At 37.2% G+C, this 25,345-nt stretch overlaps 1 protein-coding gene across 6 annotated transcripts; it reads right to left on the bottom strand.

Moving 5' to 3' along the window:
• Positions 1-376: 376 nt before the first annotated feature.
• Positions 377-24,934, bottom strand: fs(1)h (female sterile (1) homeotic). Of its 6 annotated transcripts, none has more exons than XM_019057321.2 (15): positions 24,507-24,934; positions 21,866-21,973; positions 20,503-20,541; positions 19,478-19,825; positions 18,463-18,657; positions 17,579-17,806; positions 16,787-17,002; positions 15,912-16,234; positions 15,012-15,165; positions 13,618-14,050; positions 12,717-12,875; positions 9,808-9,924; positions 6,260-6,388; positions 4,551-4,629; positions 377-3,028 (listed from the first exon to the last, which is right to left on the bottom strand). In XM_019057321.2, the coding sequence occupies exons 3-13, from the start codon at positions 20,530-20,532 to the stop codon at positions 6,261-6,263; spliced, it is 2,331 nt and encodes a 776-aa protein (XP_018912866.1). In that variant the 5' UTR covers positions 20,533-20,541; positions 21,866-21,973; positions 24,507-24,934; the 3' UTR covers positions 377-3,028; positions 4,551-4,629; position 6,260. The 6 variants fall into 6 exon arrangements, with proteins under 6 accessions (XP_018912866.1, XP_018912864.1, XP_018912865.1 ...); XM_019057319.2 differs by having other exon boundaries at positions 12,705-12,875; positions 24,507-24,931; XM_019057320.2 differs by lacking the exon at positions 24,507-24,934 and adding an exon at positions 24,423-24,445 and having other exon boundaries at positions 12,705-12,875.
• Between the last annotated feature and the right edge of the window lie 411 nt (positions 24,935-25,345).

Below are 25,345 nucleotides of genomic sequence, written 5' to 3'. Positions count from 1 at the left end.
TGTGAGTCTCCACAGTTCAAGAGAGTCATAATAAAGTTCTCGAAAATTCACAGTAGGCAAACAAGGACTCGATAGATTACTACTTTGAAAAAAATTGCAAACATCTCACATTCATCCAGTTGATGGCATCAGAGAGTGTCATTAATCGCGAAAAATCTAGTCTTCGTGCCTGGAGCCTTCCTCTACAAAATATAGACTATTGCTCATAGAGTTTGAGTCCCAGTTTTGCTAAATCTCTTGCTTGCCTAAGGTAGATTTCTGAGAACATGTGGACTGAAGTTTACAAAGAGAAACTAATAGCACGGATTGCTGAGATTGTTCAACTTCTATATTTACGACGAATTAACTGAAACAAATGAATAAATGAAATACACAGTGAAATTTCTTCATTTTATTAACATTTTTTTGGTGTACAGGGAGCAACTGTGGACATTTTTAGATTTTTTTTGCAATATAAAAGAATGAGCACAACCTTTGCCACTTTGCAAAGCTGTCCAAGGTGCAAAACCACCTAACTCCGAGGTCGCATACTTCCTTTCATACTCTATTTTCACTTTGGAAAACTAGGGAATGCATTTTTTGAAAATTTCCCTAATTATTCTTCTCCGTTAGCAGGAAATTCTGTAAAAATTTCGAGAAAAAAAGTTGGTTCGTTTCTTCTCAAAAAAATAAAATAGGAGCAGGACTTTAGAAACACCACAATGGGGATTCGGGGTTTCACACTTTGGACATCATAATAATTCCTTTCTGCAAAAAGCGGTCCATGAGTAAGTATCCAGATCCGTGCAGATCATAAATTAATTAATACCCATTACATCGGAGGTCTCTAATAGGCTTTATGTTTACAAACAGATATGAGATTTAGGCGAGAATCAGGGAATAATGACATTAAAAATTATTTTTTATAATTATTTTACTGCATACGCAACAAAGGCAGTCTTAGGAAAGGCGCGTATTTCTTCATTTAGCCAGAATAAATCTGCTTCTATTAAGAGGTACTTTCTGAAGAATAGTATCTTCAAAGTCAGGTCAGCTTCGTAACTGAGGCTCTTCTAGTTATGAGACAGATTCGAGTAAAATAATCAAAGAAAATTATTTTTCCTTACATCAGGTCTTGAGCCAATTATTACAGGACACAGTGATGCTCTTAAAGAACTCAAAATATTATCATTTTACTTGAACCTTGCAACACTTCTTGAATCAGATAAATACGCCTCGTGACCATAATAACCAGAAGACAGGCATTTTCAGGCGCCGGCACCTTATGCAGTTGTCAACATGTTAATGTCAGGCATTGGCCAAAGACATACGAATAGGTAGAGATAACCTGACATTGAGACTACAGGGAGCTTGGAACAATCCACACACAAGCTGTGTTGGAGGAATTCATAATCGAGGAACACATTAATTGTAAAAAAAAGGTCAAAAATTGGTAAAAGAAAATGAAGATGAAAATTGACAAATTCTCAAGAGAGGCTGCAATAATTGGCAAATACGATTACAAAAAGAACGTTGGTATAACCTGAAAAAGCTTCAGTCACAAAAAAAGTTTTTGGAAAATATCACCTTTTTTTAGGTCAGTAAGTTATTAAAAAGTCCATTTGATGTACGATTCTAGAAAAATTACAATTAGCTATCTTCTAAGAAGAACCAATTACACTAAATTCAATATCAGATTGCTACAATCTGTACACTAAAATAATTGTGAAAGATGATAGAAAATGTTCACGAAATAAAAATTGAATAAAATTAAAATCATTTGAGTCATCTAAAATTCACTTTTGAATTTTATCTCAATCCCTAAATCGACTCTGAATGAAACTTAATTTGAAAAATTTCATTGTATCTTTTGTAGTTCATTATACAAAAAAAATTGTATAAAATGGGCACAAAACCTGAGTTAATCGCGAGGAAAGGAGCTTGTGATAAATATTAACTTACTCTGAAGTTATGAATTTGAGTCCAAAAATCACACTACAGATCACCTGAAAAAGATTTTCACTGCCCATGTTTGGAAAATAAAACTTAAGGAAAGACATTAGAATACCAATTATTTAAAATTCCTAGAAGCTACCTTTGGCAGTTGTTGCTGAAAAGTCACAACTAGCGATTCCTACTTCTCACAAATATTACATAACGAACAACCTGTCAATGTCCTGCTTCATAGATGATAGGTGCTGGAATTTTTTGTCGTTACAACAATGTACCCAGAAATTAAATAAAGAACTGCCTTTGGTTCTAACGAAATTAGAGTCGCCAAGATAGATGATCTTTTCAGCACTTATTCTTTCTTAATTATTGCAAGAGCATTGAAGAACATAAATTTCTCAACTAATTACAAGTCATGCTCTTCTCTCAATTAAAATATAAAAAATATATATTACATGATTTGCTACAATCCTCTTTCGGACTTGCATTAACACAAAAAAAAAAAAAAAAAAAAAAAAAATAACAGAAAAAAAATGTTCAACTCCATTTAGTAGTGCTGTAAAAGCTCATCCAAGCTTAAGGTCAGACCTTTAAAAATTTAACATCAGCATAAGATATAATTTGAACGTCTGACCAGATTCGGAGTAATTATTACTAGGGAGATATTGAAAATTATTCAAATTGAAGTAGCATTCAGAGTGCCTAAAACTAGTAATAAAATACAAAAATTTCCTACGAGCAGCTGATTCCACAAAGATATCTGAAAACGCCATTCGGTGGTACCCTCATAGTACTACACAAAAATATGTACACTCCATTTTTTTTATAAACTCTCTAATTGGATGTAGATAACTATTCACACTTTTTCATTCGAATATCAATGTTTAAAATCCAGCTTCAACATGATAGTGCTTTACAAAATTCATGAATCATGTACAAATCAGTATTTACAGATTGTTGCTTTGAATCAAGGGAAGAATAAAGAAATTACATACATACAAAAGACGTGCTTTCAAAAAATAAATAAAAAGAGAAAAATAAACAACAAAAACCGTCATTGGTTGAGTGACTTAAACACAAATTGCCACGGTGGAGAAACCTGTAAGCAGAACAACAAAATAGAAAAATGAGTGAGTAAAGGAGCTTCTTAAACATGAAATTCACAAAAAAATGTAGTTTCCCTCATGAAATAGCGTATTTACATCACCATGTTGCCAAATTTCATCTTCAAAATAGAATTTTTGCCCGAAAAATCAAAGGCATTTCTACCTGAAAATTTTGCAGATTTTTTCTTCGATCTCATGCAAAAATCTAAAAACGTCTAGAAATGATGAAAGTTCAACTCCCCCCCCCCCCCTTTGCAGGATGAAAATACTTCCTCTACCCTAGGGGAGCGAGAAAGTAAAAAATTTTGGAAAAAATTGCACAGATACACAATGGGCCTGTTGCACACTTTTGCTAGAGTAAAAATAAGAGTTGTTTCCCATAGATGATGCCTGAAAAATCACAATGAGCGCATCGGCAAAGTCTGAAATGCATTCATATCTTCACAATCTGCGTAAGATATTTGTGTGTTTTTGAGATTCCCGCTTCAAAAACAACACTACTGCAGAGGTGAACATTTTGCTAGAGGAGTCGCTCCATCGTCGGCAATATTCATCATAGCCGACGCTCCCGCAGTTTCGCGCGTAATTCGAGGAGAGTTCAAGGTCAATCAAGGTAGGCGAGGAAAATATGAACGTAAACACGCCGATTGTTATCTCCTCTTATACTGGTCAGGTGTTATCTCGTCCCATCACACGTGTTTTGGCGGATTGGCGTCGGTCATGATGAATATTGCCAACAATGGAACGAGTCCTCTGACAAAATGTTCACCTGTGCCGTAGTATCGTTTTTGAAGCGGGAAGCTAAAAAAAACACAAATTTCTTACGCAGATTGTGAAGTTATGAGTGCATTTCAGACTTCGCCGATGCGCTCATCGTGATTTTTGAGGCATTATCTATAATAAACAACTCTTAGTTTTGCTCTAGCAAAAGTTTGCAACAGGCCCATTGTAAAAAATTGAATTCTTTGAGTCAAGTTTGCAACCTTGGAATGGAGTTACATTCCTTTAACAGGTTACCATGAAAGGTGACCATCTATATGAAAAAAAAATTTAGTTTCTAGGGAGAAATTTCTAAAAAAAAAAAAACAAGTTTTTGTCAAATTCAGGAGTTGCAGAAAACATCCTAGGTATCTTTCGATTATAGGATTGTGGCAGTCATTAAACAGATCCTGGGTTGTGCAATAATTTAAGCAAACTATGCCCTTTACTCAGTACTTCTAAAAAGGGTGGTAAATCACATATTTTACTAGGATATTAAGCATTTTCCTGGTAAATCAGACATTTTTCTGCCAGCTAAAAACGCCAGATCACGGCAAACGATTGGGTCAAATCAGGTAAAAAAAATCTGAGTTCGAGTTTCAAACAGAAAACACTTGAGTATCCTAGTGATGATATTGCTGGCAGTTTTGTTCATTCTTTCACCAGTCAAGACGTAAGTATAAGCCCCTAATTTTGAGCCCTCAAAATGGTAAATCGCGATTTGACTATACATAACGAGATATACATGAAAATTACCTTAACAGAGGGTGGTGGTTGCAAGCAATTGATAATTCTCTGCGTAATGCTCACGTCCGCTTATTTACAACATTTCAACCTAAAAAAGAAAGACAAGAGGCATTAATCTCAAAGAACAACATGGAGAGTGGCCAATTAAGTTCGGAAACATCAGTGAATCATAACGTATGCAGCGTAGGGTCAGTTGTGTTCCCATCATTAGAGATGAGTTGACTTGCTAATGGTTTCATTACAGAATGCAATGACCCGCGAAATGGGAAATTGGTAACACTGACAATAATGGAATTCCAAAAAATGACAACATGTGCTCCAAACCACAGTCTCTATTTTCCAGCTTGTCACCTTACGTCAATTTGTTGAAAACAAGTTTACAGCTATAAGACTGCTTCAACTGGGACTGAAGCTTTTAAAATCTGAAACTACCAAGGTGGAAGTTTCAGCGGGCTGATTATTGAAATTGATAGATAAAGCTATAGACAAAGAAGACAAAAGGGTATAGAGGGATCCTATTGTTAAAAGCGGATGGTTGGAATGGACAAAGCAGGTAGGTGATAGACTAACTCATGGTAACCCATGAGAGACCCCATAGTTAGTCCATCACTTTCTCCCTTCGCCTACATAACCACTCATTTCAACCAATCCGATTGCTACATACTCCCTATGTCTTCTTTGTTTATTGCTTTGTCTATTAATTTCAATAATCAGCTGATTTGGACAGTGTACCGGGATACTAGTTGCAAGCTCCTGGGTCATCTTTAGTCCTGGGCATCCCTTTCTGAATTATAGGTGAAAGCAATCATTCTGGTTAGGCCTCCTTCTCAGGAGACTAGAATACTTTGATGCGGAAAGTACGGGCACATCGACAGATGGAGCTCTCAGGATAGCCTATCTTCCCACAAGAAGGACACTAAGAACTTCTTGCCACCCATAACATTCAAATATCAAACAAAGTTGGACAATGATGTTTATAAATGAGCGTCTTTCCAAAAAAACGGAGGAAATTTGTGCAAGAAACAAGGTCTAATACCAGTTTTAATTATTTATTAATTGACGTAAGTACTCTGATTGAATTACTAATTAATTCTGGATGATTTGACTTCTTAGGTTGGGTGCCTTTCGGGTTTTTGGAGCTCCATGAGCTGATTAAACCTCGCCTCCTAAGTTACCAATGTGTCCATACTCTCCGCATAATTTTGCCAACAATACTCTTTAATTCAACAGCCACCAACCCAGGCCTGGAGGCTAGGAGAAGCAGAAAAAACCTTAGCTTGATGGCTCTACAAATAGAGTTAAGCAAAACAGTCACAATTGCATGGCGGTTTACGGAAATCTGTTTCATTTTTTTGGGAGCAAACCAACCAACATTTTTGCTTAAAAATTTGTGGAAATAACTTTCATATCTACAAGAGAAACTGAACAAATTTCTGAGTGATGATTGTGGTTGGTTTCTGTCCAAAAATGGAAAAAGTAGATGAGATTTTGAAACATCACAATGTAGATGTGACTGTTTTGCTTTACTCAATCCGAATACTACTCGACAACTTGATTTCTTTAGTTTTCACAGATCTTTAGCAAGTTTTAGATTTTACATTGTTCTCACAAAAAAAAGAAAAAAAGAGAATCAAATTTCATTCAAAGAGCTAGAAAGTTCAAAGTCGCATTTGCAACAGAACAAAATTGATAAACAGTCTAAAAATTTGAATACTTACTTCACCTGCCGGGTTCTCCATCGCTTGATTCAGACGAGCTACTCGACCCGCTTGAAGAGCTCGAATCTGAATCTGAACTACTACTACTAGACGCTGAAAGTCGTCCTGTTCCTGGGCCACGCACACCATCTGTCAAATACAGATAAATACATAGTTACGGATGGCTTGAAGATGATGAAATAAAATTAGAAAAAAAAATCTGATGAAACATCTGCATATTTGAAGCAAAGAAACAGATTAATGACAAAAAAAGGCATCCAGTAGATGTAAATAACCAAAAAAGATATTCTAAAGAACTGTTTTTCGTATGAAAAAAATTCGGAGGTTTTATAGTCCTGTAAAGAGGGGAAAAATGCTGAATTCATTAAAATAATTCTGTCCAACACTAAGCAAGGAATTATTATTTCAGTCACTTATTACGTCTTGACTGGTAATTTTGTTTCCTATTAATAACTCATGAGATTAAATTTGGTGATTATTTGAAGCTTAAAACTCAACATTTATATCTTGTCGGTTAAAAAAGATGATCGGTTTTTGGGGAAAGGATGAAATACGCAGGAAGGTGTGGAAAATGGACATGAGAAAAAAAACCACCCCAAAGTCATGAGCAGGCAAAATGAAATGACTGTTGAAAGTTACCACTGGTATATTAACCATGTACATGCAGCACTGTTTGGCGGCTGAGGGTTGTTGATGATAACATAATCTACGCCAAGACCAATCCACACAGGTCAGTCATTCCCGAGGACGAGTTTTGGTACTCTACTGCGCAGTGACGTAGTATTGAGTGCCAGCAATGTATTTCTTATGGGAGCACCCATTGTGACGTAGCATTGAGTGCTGCGAGTTAGGAACGGGCGGGGGAGTGGATTTCAAAAAAGCTGCGCAATGACTGACCTGTGAGGATTGGTCTTGATCTACGCTCATGGTTCCCCCCCCCCCCCCCCAAAAAAAAAATGCCACAATTTAAAAAAACTTTGCATCCTGTGATTGCCCTTAACTAAAATCCTTGTACAGCAGGAAAACAGCCAGTAAGCTGTAAAAACATTTGCTAACCTCACAGCAATTTTTACCATGTTTTTTTAAATCGTTTAACAGTGGTTTTATCATAGTCATAATGATATTTAAAAACAATGGTCAACTGCACGACTGAAAACAGGTATAATTGGTGTGAAATTCACGAGTCCAAAGATATGTTCATTCAATTTTACCCGTGGAATTTTTTCAAGTAAGTTCCCGGGTTTTCCTTGAACTGTTCATGAACGAGCTACAAAAGATTCAGACAACATTAGTTTCCGCGCCGGTTTTCGATATATTTGCGCCGTTTGTGTCAAAACTATTTTTGTCGGCGCGCCGCTTCAAATCTGTTCCGCGCGCGGAATTTTCGATATATCGATTCCTGCTCGCCGTTTGTGTCAAAACTATTTTTTCCGGCGCGGCGCTCCAAATCTGTTCCGCGCGCAGAATTTTCGATACATCGATTCCTGCTCGCCGATCGTGTCAAAACTGTTTTTTCCGGCGCTGCACCAGAAAATAATTCCGCGCGCCACTTTTTCGATATATCGATTTTTCTGCGCGCGGAGAATACAGGATGATCCAAAAGTCCCTTCCACCCCCTCTAACTTTTTACCTAATTGAGGTAAAGATTTGAAACTTGGGGGATATTCCTAGGTCAAGGGGAGCTACTTTTTGGCCCCCCTAAAATTTTCAGGGGGGCCCCCCTTGGGGGGCAACGGCCCCCAACTTTTAATTTTCAAATGGGAAGACCCCCTTTGTGATAGCTCGTTTGAAAGAACATAAAAAAAGAAAACTTTTCGCGCAAACCCGAAGTCAATATCTCAAACCGTTTCAAAATGGCGGCCGGTTAAAGTTCAAAATGGCCGAAAATTCATATCGGTTATTTGTCGATGGATTTGCGCGAAAATCGGTATGAATGGGTATTTTGACACGAGAAAAACGAATTTGATGTTAGATTTTCAAAAAAACCGAAATTTCCAAAATGGCCGCCGTTTAAAGTTTAAAACGGCCGAAAATTGTCACCTCGGTTTTTTGCTGATGAATTTGCCTAAAACTTGGAATTTGAGAGTATTTTGGCATAAGATAAACAAATTTGAACTTAGATTTCTAAAAAAATCAACTTTTGGTCATTTTGAACTTTAACCGGCGGCCATTTTGGAAATTTTGGTTTTTTTGAAAATCTTACATCAAATTCGTTTTTCTCGTGTCAAAATACCCATCCATACCGATTTTCGCGCAAATCCATCGACAAATAACCGATATGAATTTTCGGCCATTTTGAACTTTAACCGGCCGCCATTTTGAAACGGTTTGAGATATTGACTTCGGGTTTGCGCGAAAAGTTTTCTTTTTTTATGTTCTTTCAAACGAGCTATCACAAAGGGGGTCTTCCCATTTGAAAATTAAAAGTTGGGGGCCGTTGCCCCCCAAGGGGGGCCCCCCTGAAAATTTTAGGGGGGCCAAAAAGTAGCTCCCCTTGACCTAGGAATATCCCCCAAGTTTCAAATCTTTACCTCAATTAGGTAAAAAGTTAGAGGGGGTGGAAGGGACTTTTGGATCATCCTGTATTCTCCGCGCGCAGAAAAATCGATATATCGAAAAAGTGGCGCGCGGAATTATTTTCTGGTGCAGCGCCGGAAAAAACATTTTTGACACGATCGGCGAGCAGGAATCGATATATCGAAAATTCTGCGCGCGGAACAGATTTGAAGCGGCGCGCCGACAAAAATAGTTTTGACACAAACGGCGCAAATACATCGAAAACCGGCGCGGAATCCGGAAATTCAGAGATATTAGTTTCTTAGCCAATTCAGTCTAAAACTGAAATTCTCATCAGAACGAAAAAGCTAATTACAGAGTAAAAAAACTAACGGTGTCTAAATGATTTGTGCGCACAGCCCCCTCGAGGTACAAAGTATTCCTCTGTATTTTTTTAAGAGAATATGTCACGAAGGGTAGTCACCAAGGACTTAAAGAAATCACCGAATCCAGCATTAAGCGAAACCATGATCCCAGAAGAATCCCTTTTCAAAACAACATCTGAGCTTTTTGATTCTACTCAGAGGCTCTAGAAAAAAAGATTGCTGACAGATACATATACCACTTTCTATTGACATTCATTGATGATGCAAGACTAATGCACGTCAATATGCCAAGAATAGAAATGAAATATATAAATATCCCAAAATGATACAAAAATATTTTACATTAGAGGCACAGTAAGTAGAAAAAGAAAAGAACAGTAGCTTGGAGCAGAATGTATTACATTTGGACTTCGGCAAAAAGTATTCTTGACAATCGATGGTAGTTTCTCATTCTAAGAAATGAGAGCAGTTTTATGAGTTTCACTCAAAAACCCAGTTGGAAGCAACCACTGGGTCTTGATGAGTTCATTTCGGACAACATTGACATATCACCTACGTTTCCAGTAACCTTTCAAACATGCTTGCTTGAGAGAGATGTTGAAGAGTATTGAAAGATCCGAAATTGCTTGGAGAGTAAAAATAAAAATAAAAAAGGGAAAGCTGTACCTTTTTTCGACTGTTTTTTACTGGCACCCAGTTGCCCTGTTACATCTTGGAGTCTTTTTTCTAATTCTTCTTTTCTTTCCGCGAGATCTTCTTTTGACTTTCCTGCCACTCTTTTATCTGCGTAACAGAATTAATCTTTCATAGTTTATCCTAGTCGGAGCGAAACGGAAACTGAGTCTCTTAACCCTCCCTTTGAACCACACTGAAAATCGGAGACGCTAGTGTATCCTTATGAATGCACTCATTACTCCTATCAATCTCATTTGTTAGCAGAAAAAGTACTATGTAGTCTTTCAGAGAGTAGATGTTCATAAAATTGCTCAGGATGAGGATTTTCTCATGCGTGATGTCAAACATCATCCATACATTACATTTAGAAATTTAGGGATGAAATTTTCCCCCCAAATTTCGTTAACTTCATTTTCCGTGCAATGGTACAAATTCAAATTTTTAAACTTGGAATAAAAAGTGCCACAGGTCTTAAGCACATATTTTTTTTATTTTTTTGTCAAAAAAAAAAGCAGGAAAATCTTTCCATACCGACTTAAAACCAAACAAAATTTAATACAGCATAGTTCTAACCATTATGGCTAACACTAATGCTGACTGTAAAATGAGACTTATTTGAGACTCAGTTCCCCATCACTCGGACAGAGGCGCACTCAAATAGCTAGATTGGTTAACAGAAAAAAAAGGCCCGAGCCTTCCTAAAAACGTTTTAGAGATAAGTCACAGAGACTCTAGAATTTTCGTAACGAAAATAAAACTGAACCAAAAAGAAAGGGAACTATCAAATTTCTGGGTGCGCCCCTATCGCTGTTTAAATTAATACTTAAAATATGACAAAACTGAAACTAAAAATTGCAGTGAGAGTTAAAAAAAAATAACTAAACTATAATGAAATTTTGGACACACGGACCAATACTGAGGAAGACTGCTGATTGATTAATTCTGAGACTTTCAAGACACAGCTCATTGAACACAAAATCCAAATCTATCCAAGCATCCTGATTCTTTCATTTCACTCATCCACATACAACTAGATTTGCATTTTTAATGATAAAAATATCACTATTAAAACCTCAACTGTTCATTCAACTAATTTCCGTAGGTAAACTTACTTCATTTGAGCTCGAACCTTTTTGGATCGCATAACACTGACACATCAAAAATACATAACATGGGCTCAACTTGATGTGCGTAAGAGACGATTCTACCACGTCAAATGAATTGAAAACAAATTGATGGAAAACAGGAAAAAGGGGGAAAGAAATCCGTTGATGGTGTTGATCACTACTTCACTTCTGAGGAGTCGGGGGACTTAAGTCAACCCCTCAAGTCACCAAGTTTTGTTGCTTCAAAACTAGTGCATGACACATTTAAATATAAAAAAAAAGTATGATGCTTGATGAGGTCAAAAGATATTACTACCCTCGAGCAGCGCAAGGAACAGATTTTTGGAGAGATGCAGAAACAATTTTGTACAACAATCAACACGACTATCATAATGAACTACACAACAAATTGATGGAATAATAGTACGACAATACTCTTTAGCCAAAAACAATGAAACGGAGTAAAAGCTTCTTTCAATTCCATTCTTCCCCATCCAAAACCCACAATGATCAATACCCTCTGCGATCACTGCCAGCCAATGACCATATGAACATGCATATCACTCACACCCTATATATAAAGATGTGTTAAGCTACAAAATGTACAGCTCAATGATAAAAAAATGGAAGATGAGGGCATCGAAACTTAAAATGCGATCAGTTCTTGAACCTTGCGCTTCGATTCGTGTGTGGACGATTGTTGGTTAACTTTCGGTATTTAACTAAGGCCTTTCAGGTTTTTAAAAACACTTAAACATCGAAAGTTGCACCCTAATGCTTTCGCAACTCGATAGAAATTTTTTTCAGAATCTTGGCTTACAGGTAAAAAACAAGATACAAAACTTCAGAGTGGAGTTGCGCAAAATTCTCCGCTCTATGCTACAGCATGTTACGAGAGCAATTCTCCGACATACAAATTGCTCACTATCAAAACGCATTGACCAAAAAAAGTCTCATTACAAGAATACATGTCAGTACAGCATGAGATGCATGACTTCACACTTCACAGACATAATTAGCATATCCAAACCCAATCTTCAGATTTCTCATTGGTTATCACAGTTAATTCACATTCGCCGACTGCATTCAAATTCTCCACAGAACACCAAGAGTCCCAAAGTATTGAGTAAAGGCTTTCAAAGAAATATATCAAGGTAAAAATTACAAATCTGTCCAGAAGGACTGTTCCGCAAAGTTTTCAAAATCATTTTTGGAAAGTATGTATACAATGAGAACATACTTATTTTCCAGTTCTTTGTTTCATCAAACTTTAACCAAGAAAACATTTTTCAAAGTTGCCGAGGCTCTAACCCCATTTCAAATTGTAAAATATGTTTATTTACGCAAGGTACAATTTCTTTGAAATATTTAAGTTCTCTGTCATTACCATTTCAGTTGCATTTCTTTATTACTAACGCATGAATTGGCCTACTGACAAGATGCTGTTGATGATACTTACTGTCTTTCCTGAAAGGAGTACTGAAACTTAAAATGATTATTTCAACCGCCACAAGAAACTAAGACAAAGTTTGATGCAGTTGTTACACAATGCATGAGATTGTTTTTGTAGTGAAAGCGACTTTTCCCAATTTTTAAAAACTTGTTTACTTCACTTCAGGAAAGCACCAACATTAAGTAAATTAGTGTTAGAAAAAAATACCAAATGTTTTCAGTCTCATTTTAATTGCGACGGTTGTCGAACGTTGCAAACAAAAATAAAATCATGTAGCGAGTAGAGGAGGTTAAGTAAAAAAGAATTGCACCATTTTCCGCAACACTTACTGTAAGGCTTACGTTGCTTTTTTCGCAGGCATTGGGCAACGGATTGTTCCAGTTCTCTTAACGTGGATGGTTTTAGCGTTTCAAAGTCTATTTCAATCTCGTCTGGATTTGAATCCCGTAGTGATGGCTCTCGCATCTGGATAATTTGTACAATTTTTCCAAGTTTGTCTCCTGTGACATGATAACATAAGAGAAAAATTAAGAACAGGATAAAATTGCTGGTTAAGATTTTTTTCTACCAATCCTAATCCCTTTCTCATGGGAAAAATTAAAAGAATCCGGATCAACCGATTCACCACTTCGTCAACTTTTAGCTTGAAAAGAATATAAAAAAAAAATTCCTTGCGACAAATTACGACTTCATGAATTGGGTACTCTCCTTACAAGGGTATAAATACAATGTCGCTTTGGAAAATGTTTTAATTTATTATGTAAATAAAAATTGAAAATTATTGGTTCTTATCCTCTGATATTGGACTCATACATGTGGATTGATCTAAAGCATTGCAAGAAAATCTTAGGGAAAAAAGATCATGTTTTGACCTCATAAAGCTTGAGATATTTTTTCTTCTGTATGACAATTAGTAAGAATGCGCAACAATTCAAAATGTTACAGAGAGAGTACTACTGGCAGGGCTTTTGAATTCTAAAATCTTACTTACAATCTGTTAGAGCTATCTTATCATTTGAATATGTGATGATTGAAACATGAATTGTTACCAAAATTGTTGCAGGATTTCTACCTGTGCTTTTCTCCGATATTCTCTCATTCAGTGTCAAAAAGTAACTTGAGAATCAATTTTTTTGTGCCAAAAAACAGTTGTTACGGTGAATAAAAACCTCTTTCCATCTCAGAAAAATATTTAACAGAAACAAAAGAAGGAATTCTAGACCCTTGAATATTTGCACTCACCTGGTAACCTATTGATATCCAAGCTAAGCTGTCGTTTTTCATCGTAAGTCATGGGTTTGGCGATGTCCTCTTCTTCAGAATCAAATGCTGGTATCGCATTATTCTTCTTCCTTGCGTTGGCAGCTTTAGAGTTATTTCTCGGCCTCTTGGCCACGTTGTTCCTGACGGCTGTTTTCCCTGCTGGCTTGGCTTTTCCAGCATTGGTCTGTCTGGCAGGGGTCGTCTGATTGGCCTTGGCATCACCCGCACCGTAATTGGGCACTGCTGCCCCCCCAATACCCGAATTGTTCATTGCACCAGTCCCACTAGATTTCTTTGCTTTCTTTGCAGCTACCGCCGAACCAGGGCTCGTACTGTCTTTACGAGGCTTTTTCTTAGACTTCCGACTTGTTTCTTCTACTAGTTTTTTCATTTGTTCTTGCATATTTTTGAGCTGGAAAATAAAGGATAACATAATCAGCAGGGAGAACATTGGAATTTAAGTGGATATTTAAGATTAAGAACAAAAAATAATTCAACTTCATTCATGGTAGAATTGCCAAAACTGATTGAGAAAAAGATTGTAAATAAAAATTGCAAAAGGAGGGAGGGGTGAGTAACATTTAATATCAAGGGCTAACAAACAATGCCACCTATCTGCAAACTGACGATTTTGCAGAACAAAGAGAAAACTTCGCCATTTTTGCAATTTTAAGGTTAGATTTCCAAATTTTTTATACATTGTAGCATCATTGAATCAATCCCTACGGAATTGGAAAAAAACTAAAACCATCAGCGTGCGTATTTTACACTGTAGAATGCGGTAAAGACGCTAACTTATTTTTGCCAAAATTGTCGATTGGGCAGTATTGTTCTTTAGTCCTTGATATGTATTATCTAAATCAAGTCACTCCTGTGTTCACTTGAGAGCTGTCATAAAGGCAACCAGAAAATTATTAGTGACGATCTTTCCTCCTAGCTCCAACATTATTTCCAAATAATGATGATTTTCATCTTCATTGTTTCACAATTTAAAGTTCACACATTTATTAACAGCGCCTCTCTAACTGGTCTTAACAGTTGACAAAATTTGCTTTAATTGGTTGTTGACAATCACCACAGTAAAACTCATTACTAACTGCAGTGTATTTAGTTTTGTAGAGTTGATAACATTAAAAATAAGTTTCAGTAAAAACACTTCTTCCTTTCGTTAATGTCTCACTATCAAAATGACTCAAGGACTCGGTTTAGAGACAATTTCTTTTATTTTGAAGATTCTATGCCTAGAATTCTTTTTATACTTTTTCAACGGTTGCTTTATCTGGTACTTTTATTGTTTTATGCTCCACTTGTGGCTTGATATGTTGGTTTTAATGTTTTATTATTCTTCAAGTGTCAACATTCAAAAGACTGACCTGCTCTTGAAGGAGTTTTAATTTGTTTGCCCGCTCATCTTCGGAATCTGCAGAATCAGAATCTGAATCAGAATCTGAACTAGCATCTGACGGTGCATGGTTCGCTCTAGGAGGAGGAGCCACGCTTCCATTTTCATCGGGTAATTTTGCGTACCTAAATAAAACAAATGGTGGTCAGAAGCTAATCAGGGATCCCTAAGAACAGCTTCACGTCTTTTGTGAATTAAACAATTTGATTTAGTACATCATAAAGGTAAATGAAACAACTGCATGTACGAAATAATTAAATCAAATTAATCGTACAATGATTATAGAGTTTTCTACTTTGAAATGGTTTTGAACTAAGTAATAGTTAAATCAGATATTGACTCCTGATTCCTTCTCGCGTGTCTGATATTACTGAAAACTTGATGTTGTCGTAAGGATGCTGAATTGTGCCAAGTTTGATCAAACTTAAGAGGATTCAAACATTAATTTTCTCAGTGTTGCAGTAGTGTAAAGCATATTAATGGTGAAACTCCCAAACCTCTTATCTGTGTTTGCAACGTTGCTGACTTCCTGTCATAACTGATGTTCTTAAAGAAAAACTAGTCAACGTCAATTCTACAAAACTTTTGCAATTTTTTTTTCTCCTCTCAAAGAAAATTCTATGGAGACTTCAAGAGGAAATGTTGATTTTTTTTCCCTTTAAAAAATGAAAAATGGGCAGAGATTTTGAAACACTGCAAACGAAATACGCAGTCTGCAAGTTTCACAGTCAATAATTGCTTGGGGTCATGAGTGGTAAACATGATTACCGAAGTTACGAAAGATATGAAAAAAAGGTCAATGCCTCCGAAAAATACTGAAAAGAAATACTTGGAATTATCAAGAAAAGTTGGTATCAAAGAGAGCTGTTACCTCATTTCAAAAACGTCTTGAAGCTTGCGTGCCATTGTGACAACATCGTGGTTTGGTGGGTTGTACTTGTAGCAATTAGTAAAAATAAGGCGAACGTCTGCTGCAAAGTCTGCTGCTGTGCGGTATTCTCTTTTGTTCAGCTTCATTTTAACCGTTCCGAGATCCATGGGCTTCTTGATAATGTCATGATAGTCCCGCAAGCCTAACATTTCTGCATCCACCGGCTTGTAAAACGGCCATGCATACCCCGAGTGCGCTTCTGAGAAAAGTTCTTTGAGAATAACATTGCAATACTTCAATGACGCACTCAGTTGATTTGGCCCCTGTTCGGAAAAGAAAGTTTTGAAAAAATATTTTAAAGGAGAATGGATAAAATAATAATAACATAAAAAAATTCAAAGACTTATTTTGTGAACATGCATTCGAAAAAGTTCTTAATATTTAATACGGAATGAGGTTTAAAACTTATGTCACTTTGAAAAGAGGATTCAAAACACATCCAGATTTCACACAGACATTGAAAAGAAGTTAAGTTTTCAAATTCATTCTGTATTATGCTTCCATCTTTTTTGAGCTTGTTTTGGCAAAAACTTTTTAAATAAGCTGGTGCCAAAAAAACTTCCGGATGGGTATTTGGTTGACTAGATAATACTCTGTCTAGGATGTAGACAGACTTGGTAAATTGGAATAAAATGCACTATGTGGTTGCGGCACAGTATCTCGCCCTCCTGATCTTTCGTTCTGATCGTTCCGATCATTAGCAAAATTAAGACATACCTATTGTTGTAAAAATAGTCCTAAATTTGTGGTAGAGGTAATCTTTTTCACAGATACACTTACTTGTATTGAGACTTAATTAAAGGTTGAGATCTTACCGAAATTTGAGACTGAGGCTGCGATGCTGCATGAAGAGAGGCAGCTGATTTGCTTACTGCATTTTGTCTGCTGGGCGGAGTCGCAGGCACTGGTGGGCCATCAACCTTTCTCTTAACACCCTTCTTTACTTTGTTGGGAGATGTGGAGGTATTCGACAGGCTGCTGATACTGTCACGTCCAACTCCTTGTCCTATGCTACTGTGTGAGCCAGCACCCTGGAACAAATCCATTCCTTCACTGTTAGACGTAAAACATTTGAGTTCCAACACCCAAAATTCAAGAGCATTGGGTCTAAGGACCTTGCATGGGTCTTCAGTTGATTTAATTATTGCGGCACCGGGTGTATTGGGGTTACAGAAGAATTGTAAGCTCGATAAGGTCAATTTATACTTCCTGAATACACTCAAATAAACATTTCTATTGTCGCTTCAGATAACAGCTGAAAAAATTGATTAGTCAGAACGGTGACTTGGTTGGTATTTCAGCAGGCAGAGTAATTTATACTGTTGTCTTTTCTTCTTATGCCGACAACATTTTCGAATTTTGTGTCCAGAAAGTGCTTAAATGCAAAAACGATCGCATTCTTTTCAGTGAAAAAGCTAAAACCTGAAAAATCGAACAATGTACCCAAAGAAACATTGCTCCGCGAAACATTAAAACGAGTCGACACTGAAGATTGACAATCTATTTTGAAATGGGAAGAGATTATGAAACTCTAAACATGCATTTTACCGCTTAGAGGTTTCTGATTCAAAATTAATCTTTGATTGACAAAAATTAAAGAATTTTACCTGCGGTACAGAATTATGTGAAACATGAGGAATAGTGGTTGTGTTAGTGGAGCCCGGTATAGTTGTGGGAGCAACAGATGCCACTGGTCGTGAAACTTTTGGTGGAGGTTTTGGGGGTGCGGCTGGGGGTTTTTTCTTGACACTTCCGGCACCACCTGTAGCCCCTTTTGCGAATCCTTTTGGTGGCGGAAGTTCCAGTTCCACTTCTTCCTTTGGCATTGTAGCAATCTAAAGAAACAGAGAAAATAACATTGAAAAAAAAAGTGTCTTAAAAAGAGGCATTCACAAGGCACTTATAAGAGCATTGTAATTTCAAACTGCAAGGCTTGCAACTTTAACTCCTAGCGGAGAAAAAGAGTGTCATTGCTACTTTCAATAGGGTTGTAGGAATATGGTAGGTGTGAATACCGATACCCCTTTTTGTCTTTTACATCATGGCTTTATATGAAAATAACCTTATAGTAAACTGAGAATGTTGTGCAGTAAAGTTGACGCGACACCATTAAAGTGAACAGAGTTTGCTAGATGCAGTAGCACGAAAACCGTTTGGTGGCACGCTGCAGTGGTTAAGAGGAGCAGGCAAGGCATTGCAGCCAATAATTCTATTGCATATAATGTCTGCACCCTTTTCTTTCCTCCATCATCAGGAGGTTGGGCTGCAGGGCAGCCAAGGGGCGAACTCCATAGGATTGAACTACTGCTACAAGTTTGATTGGTTTTTCCAGATTGATTAACAATTCAACACTGATTTAAAAATATTTGTTCTCTTAAATGTACCTTATAAATGTAAATATAAAGTATAATTTTTCAAGAGATCCCTGGTAGAAAAGTTTTAAGTTTTGGAAGGCATAGAGAAAATGATTTCAAACTTCTAATCTGCATACCTTGGATAGAAACAATTTTTCTATGGTCTGCGCCATGACAACCACATCATCTCCGGGTTTATTGTACATCATACAATTGTTGAACATTGTGTTGAAGTCATCAATACATTCCTGCCCACACCAGTAATAATTATTCTCTAATCGTTTCTTGATTGTCCCCAGGTCCATTGGTCTTGTTACAACTTTATGATAATCCTGGAAAAAAAAGCAAAATATTATTCAAGGTGAATGGAAATTCATGGAGGAAAAAAGGATGTAGGAGAAAAGATAGCATATGCTTCGATAAATGACAATAAGTACTTTCAGAAGATACTTTATCATGTTCTCGACAGTGGAAAATAGACCCAGGTAAAAATTAAGGCACGTTCACAAACACTCCATATGCTTACATAGCATCTAAGTTATAACTTCTCTTTTACTTTTTTGGCTAAATACGATTAAGAAACCGAGAAAGACCTTAAATAATATTGATTCACTAAACTGCAGAGCACAGCATAAGCGTTCAGGCTACTTAAGCGGCATTTTATGGGGGAAAAGAGAGGACAGGAAGACTAGTTTACCTGAAATCTAATGTTTCATAAATTTTAAAGGATGCCCAGAATAAGAATTCCCATCACTTTACGCTTCTTTAGGTACAAAACTTGGGTTACATCAATTGAATGCATAATCAAATTATGTGGCACTTAAACTTACAATAAATGTTTTTGCCTTATTTTTAGAATTTAGAAGACGTCAGCAGGAATTCTAGTAGAAATCTCCGTAAGAGTTGAAATTTGCGAAACATTTCCCGAGAAATGCGTGTTCCCTGACACGAAAATCGCTTACAAAATAAAATTCCCTGACGTGCCGAATTTTTGCAGATTTCTTGACATTTTCCCGGATTTCCCTGGTCGCTGGACACCCTGAGGTGTGACAGCAGAATTTACTCACTTTCCCGACATTTCACGATTGAATCTCCTGAATTTTCAGGGTACTGATTCTTCAAGAACTTGTGTCGTGCAGCTTGTCAACTTACTGGTAAATTAAGTTTGTTGGCATCGACAGGCTGCTGGAACGGCCATGAATGTTGATGCTTCCAGACAGCTCGGAACACATTCTTAAGGATGAACTGGAGCTGATTAGTGTTCCGCCCTGGTCGGTTGGGAGGTGGCAGAACTGGAGGCTGTACAACTCCATTGATAGGCTTCACGACGGGCTCGATTCGTGGAGGAGGAACCACTTTTGCGCCGGCTGTAGGTCCACCAGTGCTTGCTGTATTGTTCGTAGTTACTTTGTTGTTACTATTAATGTTGTTGTTGACGGTGGAGAGGTCCGGTTTGACATCGACTTCTGGCTTGATATCAATCTCTGGTTTGACATCCACCTGAGTAAAAAAACGCAAAGTGAGGAGAAACCGGAAAAATTTCTGAGAAATATCATCTGAGTCGAGAAACGCTAAGCCTGATTGGGAGAACATTTCATTCTTTAGAGGGCAGTTCTGATATGGACAGCGTTAAGCAGAAAGGAACCAAGCCACATCAGCTATTGCTGAATGAAATCGTGCAATTTAATTTTTTACATGAAAATGGTTGTGCAGATTTTGATGTAAATTTTTGTGAATTTTCTGCACAGTGCCAAACGCGATGTACTTTCAAAATTCCCTGACTTTCCTAGTTTTATATGCCATCTGAGACCATAATGAAATTTTAATTTTCGTTCCCGCCTAAAAAACTAATTTTTACTTGGAAGTTCCTATATAACGTGAGCTAAGCTTGCCATTATGAACCAAATTTTACTTATGAGCTCTTAGAAATTTTTGATCCTGACTAAGTTCTGCTATTCCTCTAGAAAAGCTGTTCCTAGGAATTAGAAAATTTCTGCTTGCTCTCAGATCAATTGAGACCTAATTTGAGCGATTAATCATAGCTCGACCAACCTACTCTCACTTGATTCCATTAAAATTGAAAATTTAGCATGATTTCTCACAGATTTAAAGTCATAATTATAATCCAGGAAAATATAAAACTATCATCACCCAGAGGGCTGAGAAAATCAACTTACAGGACTGCCGGGAGCTGTTTCATGCTGCATCTTGGAGGTCTGGAAAAAAGGGGAAAAGAAATAAGATATAGTGGAAGCTTGAATGACTATGTAGAAAATAATGAGAAGAATGACTACATAAAAATTAATTGCTGAAACACGAGGTAGGGTAATCACAAGGCAAAACGTGCAAAAAATACGTTAAAATTGCGCTGAATTACTTCTCCCTCGTACTTATAACCTGCAAAGAGAGGTGTTCCATTTTTATAAATATACTTTATCAGTCATCAACCTGACATCATTCATGATTATTTGATGATTCATCTGTGATTGATCAGGTTTGACAGGGATTCCAGCTCCAACCCCTGACAGGAACTTCCGCCTTCTCCTTCACAAAGGAGACTATAGTGTTAGTAATTGTCACTTAAGTAGCTTACAATCCTACAGTCAAGGGTAGAAATGATCAGTGACTAAGTTAGTGGATTCGGACTTTAAATTCCCCAATTTGGGGAAGTTTCTGGAACTTCCAAAGACTTTCCCAAGAGGAAGGGGTAATTACCACAACTACCATGGGGAATCCCATTTCGAGCCATAGGAATGGAGAATTCCGAAAAATAATTCTGATTTTGGAAATGAAGATTTTACTTAAGTATCTCAATACATGAAATTTGTATGATTTCCAAAAAAACAATGGCATACCAGTTCATCTTTCAGCCACTTAAGTATCTGATATCTTTCAAAAAATGCTGTTAGAAGCAATGTGATGATATGATAATTGTTCACGTTCCACAGCATTTAAACTATGAGAATATTTACAATAATTTCACTGTTAAACTTAAATACAGCACATATTTTCCTGAGGTAAGTAAATTGAGCACTTACATCCATTTAAAAACTTATTTATAGACTATCATCGCAATATTACTTGAAATTAGTCCCAGGAACATCTTAACCATAAGACCAACAACCTGCCAATAGTTGCAAGCGTAAATGGGGAGACTAAATGGGACAGCCACTTAAGTATCTGATATCTTTCAAAAAATGCTGTTAGAAGCAATGTGATGATATGATAATTGTTCACGTTCCACAGCATTTAAACTATGAGAATATTTACAATAATTTCACTGTTAAACTTAAATACAGCACATATTTTCCTGAGGTAAGTAAATTGAGCACTTACATCCATTTAAAAACTTATTTATAGACTATCATCGCAATATTACTTGAAATTAGTCCCAGGAACATCTTAACCATAAGACCAACAACCTGCCAATAGTTGCAAGCGTAAATGGGGAGACTCCGAGGAGAGGCTGAGAACTCTCAGCATTTCGGATTAGTCTTGAACGTAAATAAAAAAAAATTAGGAGAGCAATTTAATAATTACCTTAGAAAAGTATTCGTCCACCAAGACTGGAGAGATTAGAGATGGAGTATTTAGCTCAGAAGCAGCATACCAGCAGGTTTCTTACTTCGTTGGGAGTAAGAAACTTGTCTGTAACAAAGAGGGATACATAAAATATTAGAATTTACCAGCCTGGAAGTAAGAGGAATTTTGGGAAAACTACCGTAAACTTACCAATAGCTGATTTCAATCAATCCTAAGGCTAAGTAGGGCTGTTCTATCGGTTGTTGGTAAGCTACCGAAACAGTTCCATCAAGAAAAAGTTACGATAAGAGTGCTCTTACCGATAGCGATCTGAGTTTTCGGAGCTGACGAAAATAAGCTGTTACCATTTGTACATCTATTTTGTGCGCAGCTGCGCCAGGCAATCTGACAAACCGACACAAGGGGCAACAATGAATTGAGTGCGAGTTCTCAAAACTCCGTTAAGGCCGGCTGTTAACAATATCATCGCCACTGTCGGTACTCCCACCAGTTACGGTAAGAGACAATACCGATAGTGTTCTGGCAAGAATTCTTTTGAACACCCCTAAAGCTAGGTGCCAAGAGTATTTGGGACTACACAGTCTGCCATAAAAAATTTCCGAACTTGGGCAAAAGATTATTCTCGAGGGCACAATGCTAAGCTTAATGTTTGAAACCATCTATAATACAATACAGGGATTCAAAGTTGGGAAACTTTCTTCTCTTACCGTAGTTCAGCTCTGAAAACAAGCTCTGTAACAGTAGAATTTTGAGCCAAACTTTCGCGCTCTTGTTACCCTACTCACTGTCAGGTTTTAAAACTAACAAATGTTGATTTTGCAAGGCAGATGAACACCGAAGCACTTTGATTCGAACTACCATTACAGAGACTGGTGCTTAGCGCTCAAGGGCTGCGGGCTTCACCGTTCAATTTAAGAAATGTACCTGATGTCGTGTAACTTCAAGAGGATACCAAGTGCAACCAATGTGTGTTTGCCTGGTCAATTTTGACCCTTCATTATCAAGTATCACTGCCTTAAGAACTTTGCCTTGCAAGTTGACAACACAGCCTTTTCAAAACACAACTCCCACCATTTATGTCAATGTTTCGGCAGTAGTTAAATTTAAAATCTATGTCAATGATTCTGTAGCGGCCAAATATTAGTACCTTCCACAACCACACGGTACCTAACAACGGATATTGCAGCAGATATTTACTTTAATTTTCCCCTTAGATTAGCACTTCTGTAAGATAAAACCGAGCCGGTTTGTTAGTTTGTAATATGTTTGGTTTAAAAAGTTTCTCTCCTTGAACCATGGCACAGCTATTCTCCGATCATGAGGGGGCAGCTTTCGAGACTCTATCATAATACGCTTAGCGACAGTCAAATTGCAATGTATGAGTCAACTATCATCAATGGTGCTGTTTCATTGGATGTGAACACCTGTTCAGTATTACATACCTTACTTAGTTTAACTTTTGGCTTCACAAATGATGAGCGAGCTCAACATAAATCTACTGCGAAATGTTGCCAGAGCTAATCCAATGGTGTGGCTGATAACCAAATAAGTGCATCTAATTTCTACACAATAAGGTAACTTGACATAAACTTAAAGATAAACTTCGAGACATTACTGTCTAGTTCGATGTTGAGGGACAATATATGAGGTAAGACAACTTCGTTCAACGTAATTCCCAATGGAAGTGATAACGATGGAGAAGCCTATTATTTTGACCGTTTACACTCTTTGCATAGAAACTGTCAAAGTCATTGACAGGAATGCCATCAAACCAGCGGTTTGGTACTTCGAATCTGTAGCACTAAGATGTTTGAATATCCTATGGAATGAATCAAAATCTGAAATTATGAAGCCACTGTTATGACTAACGAGAGACCAATCATCAAGCCTTCAGAGCCACTAACCTGACTGTCTGGCTACATAAAAATAGATGTGCTCTAAATGATAGGAAAAAAACGATGAAAGAGAGAAATCAGTCAGTGTTTTATCGGCTTAACACTTAATTATTCCATCTTGTTTCAAAGAACAACGTATGATGTATTCTCTGAATAGGGCGGCGAATATACAATCCATTTGAGAGATAAAGTGGAGAGAAATCAGATAAAGTGACAACGTTACCTATTACCAGAGACAAATGAGTTTCGCACGTTATCAGATTGGAATGTAAAAGCTGATTCTCGATAAGTATTATAGAAAGAAATTAATGAAGCATCATTTGATAGGCGAGAGACCATCAACTGACTCAAAACATAACCTGAAGAGTTGATAAGAGATGAAGTTTCCGGTGATAAAACTTGTTACCTAGAGCCGAAATTAAGAGAAATTACGGTCCAACACCGGCAGATTTGCTCGGAAACTATAACAAATTAAAATTTCAACATTACGTGTCCCTTCTGATGAAATATTGGCGGCATCACATGCCTGTTAATCACGAAAACAACATGGCGGAAACAGGAAAACTGTGTGGGCAAGAGCTCCTCGAAAATTTCACTTATCACTGTAATTTAGACGAAAATCCTCGTACTAAACAATGTAAAAATACATATAAACACACCCTCCATAGATGAGTGAATCGAATTTGCACTGGTTTTCAAGTGATACGATTAAAATAACGAAAAACGGTTAGCAAGCGACGCACCTTCGCAGGAAATAAGGACAACTGGAGTCTTCGTTGATAATAATTCCGTTTTGCAGTCCCTAGGATAGCTAGGGTTGATTATCAACACAACTAACACTGAATAAACGATTTCCGAAAATTTAAGGGGATTGTGTGCGATTTAAATCCATTTTAATGACACGAAAATCGACATTCAAAGTCGCACACTTTCGGCACGGCACGGCGCAACAGCTCGGCGCTTGCGGTAGAAAGAAACTGAGCAAATTTGAAGCCGATGCCGCCTTATAGCTTAGCGGGATAGGGGAAATCGTTATGATCGGGGCGATCCGATGGTTTTCCCACGATCAACAGCTCACTGTTTGCTGGCTTGAAATTGCGGGAATATTCCTGGAACGGTGAAATTGACTGGAATATGAATTTCACCGAAATTTTAGCTGAATTTGAGCAGATAAATTAGATAATCCACATCATCAATGCCGCCATTTATGTGGACTTTCATCCGCCATGATAAGAGTGAATGAAATGAAATTTTGGTGGAGGGGAGAATTACGTGTTTGCAGGGTGACCAGTGCAGTCAGACCGTGCCGGAGGGGTGGAAATATGGAAATTCGTGTTTAATAATATCTTTCATTTATATTTTGGAGACGCGCTAAAAGAGTGAAAGAAACACACAAGTCAAATGGGCTTAAAGAAGGGTCCTGAAAAAATTCACCGAACAAATTCTGTTAGTTACAGTGCATCAAAAATTCATTTTTGGTGTTGCGTATAGATAATGAGCAAACCTGCAATTTTGAATTTTTGGCGGGAGAAAGTACATGCGCCTTTCTTTTTTTCAGAAAAACATTAATTGCTAGTTTTCT

The sequence above is a fragment of the Bemisia tabaci genome, chromosome 7 (genome assembly GCF_918797505.1).
Source record: "Bemisia tabaci chromosome 7, PGI_BMITA_v3".
Lineage (NCBI taxonomy): Eukaryota > Metazoa > Arthropoda > Insecta > Hemiptera > Aleyrodidae > Bemisia > Bemisia tabaci.
This window is presented reverse-complemented; position numbering and strand designations above follow the sequence as displayed.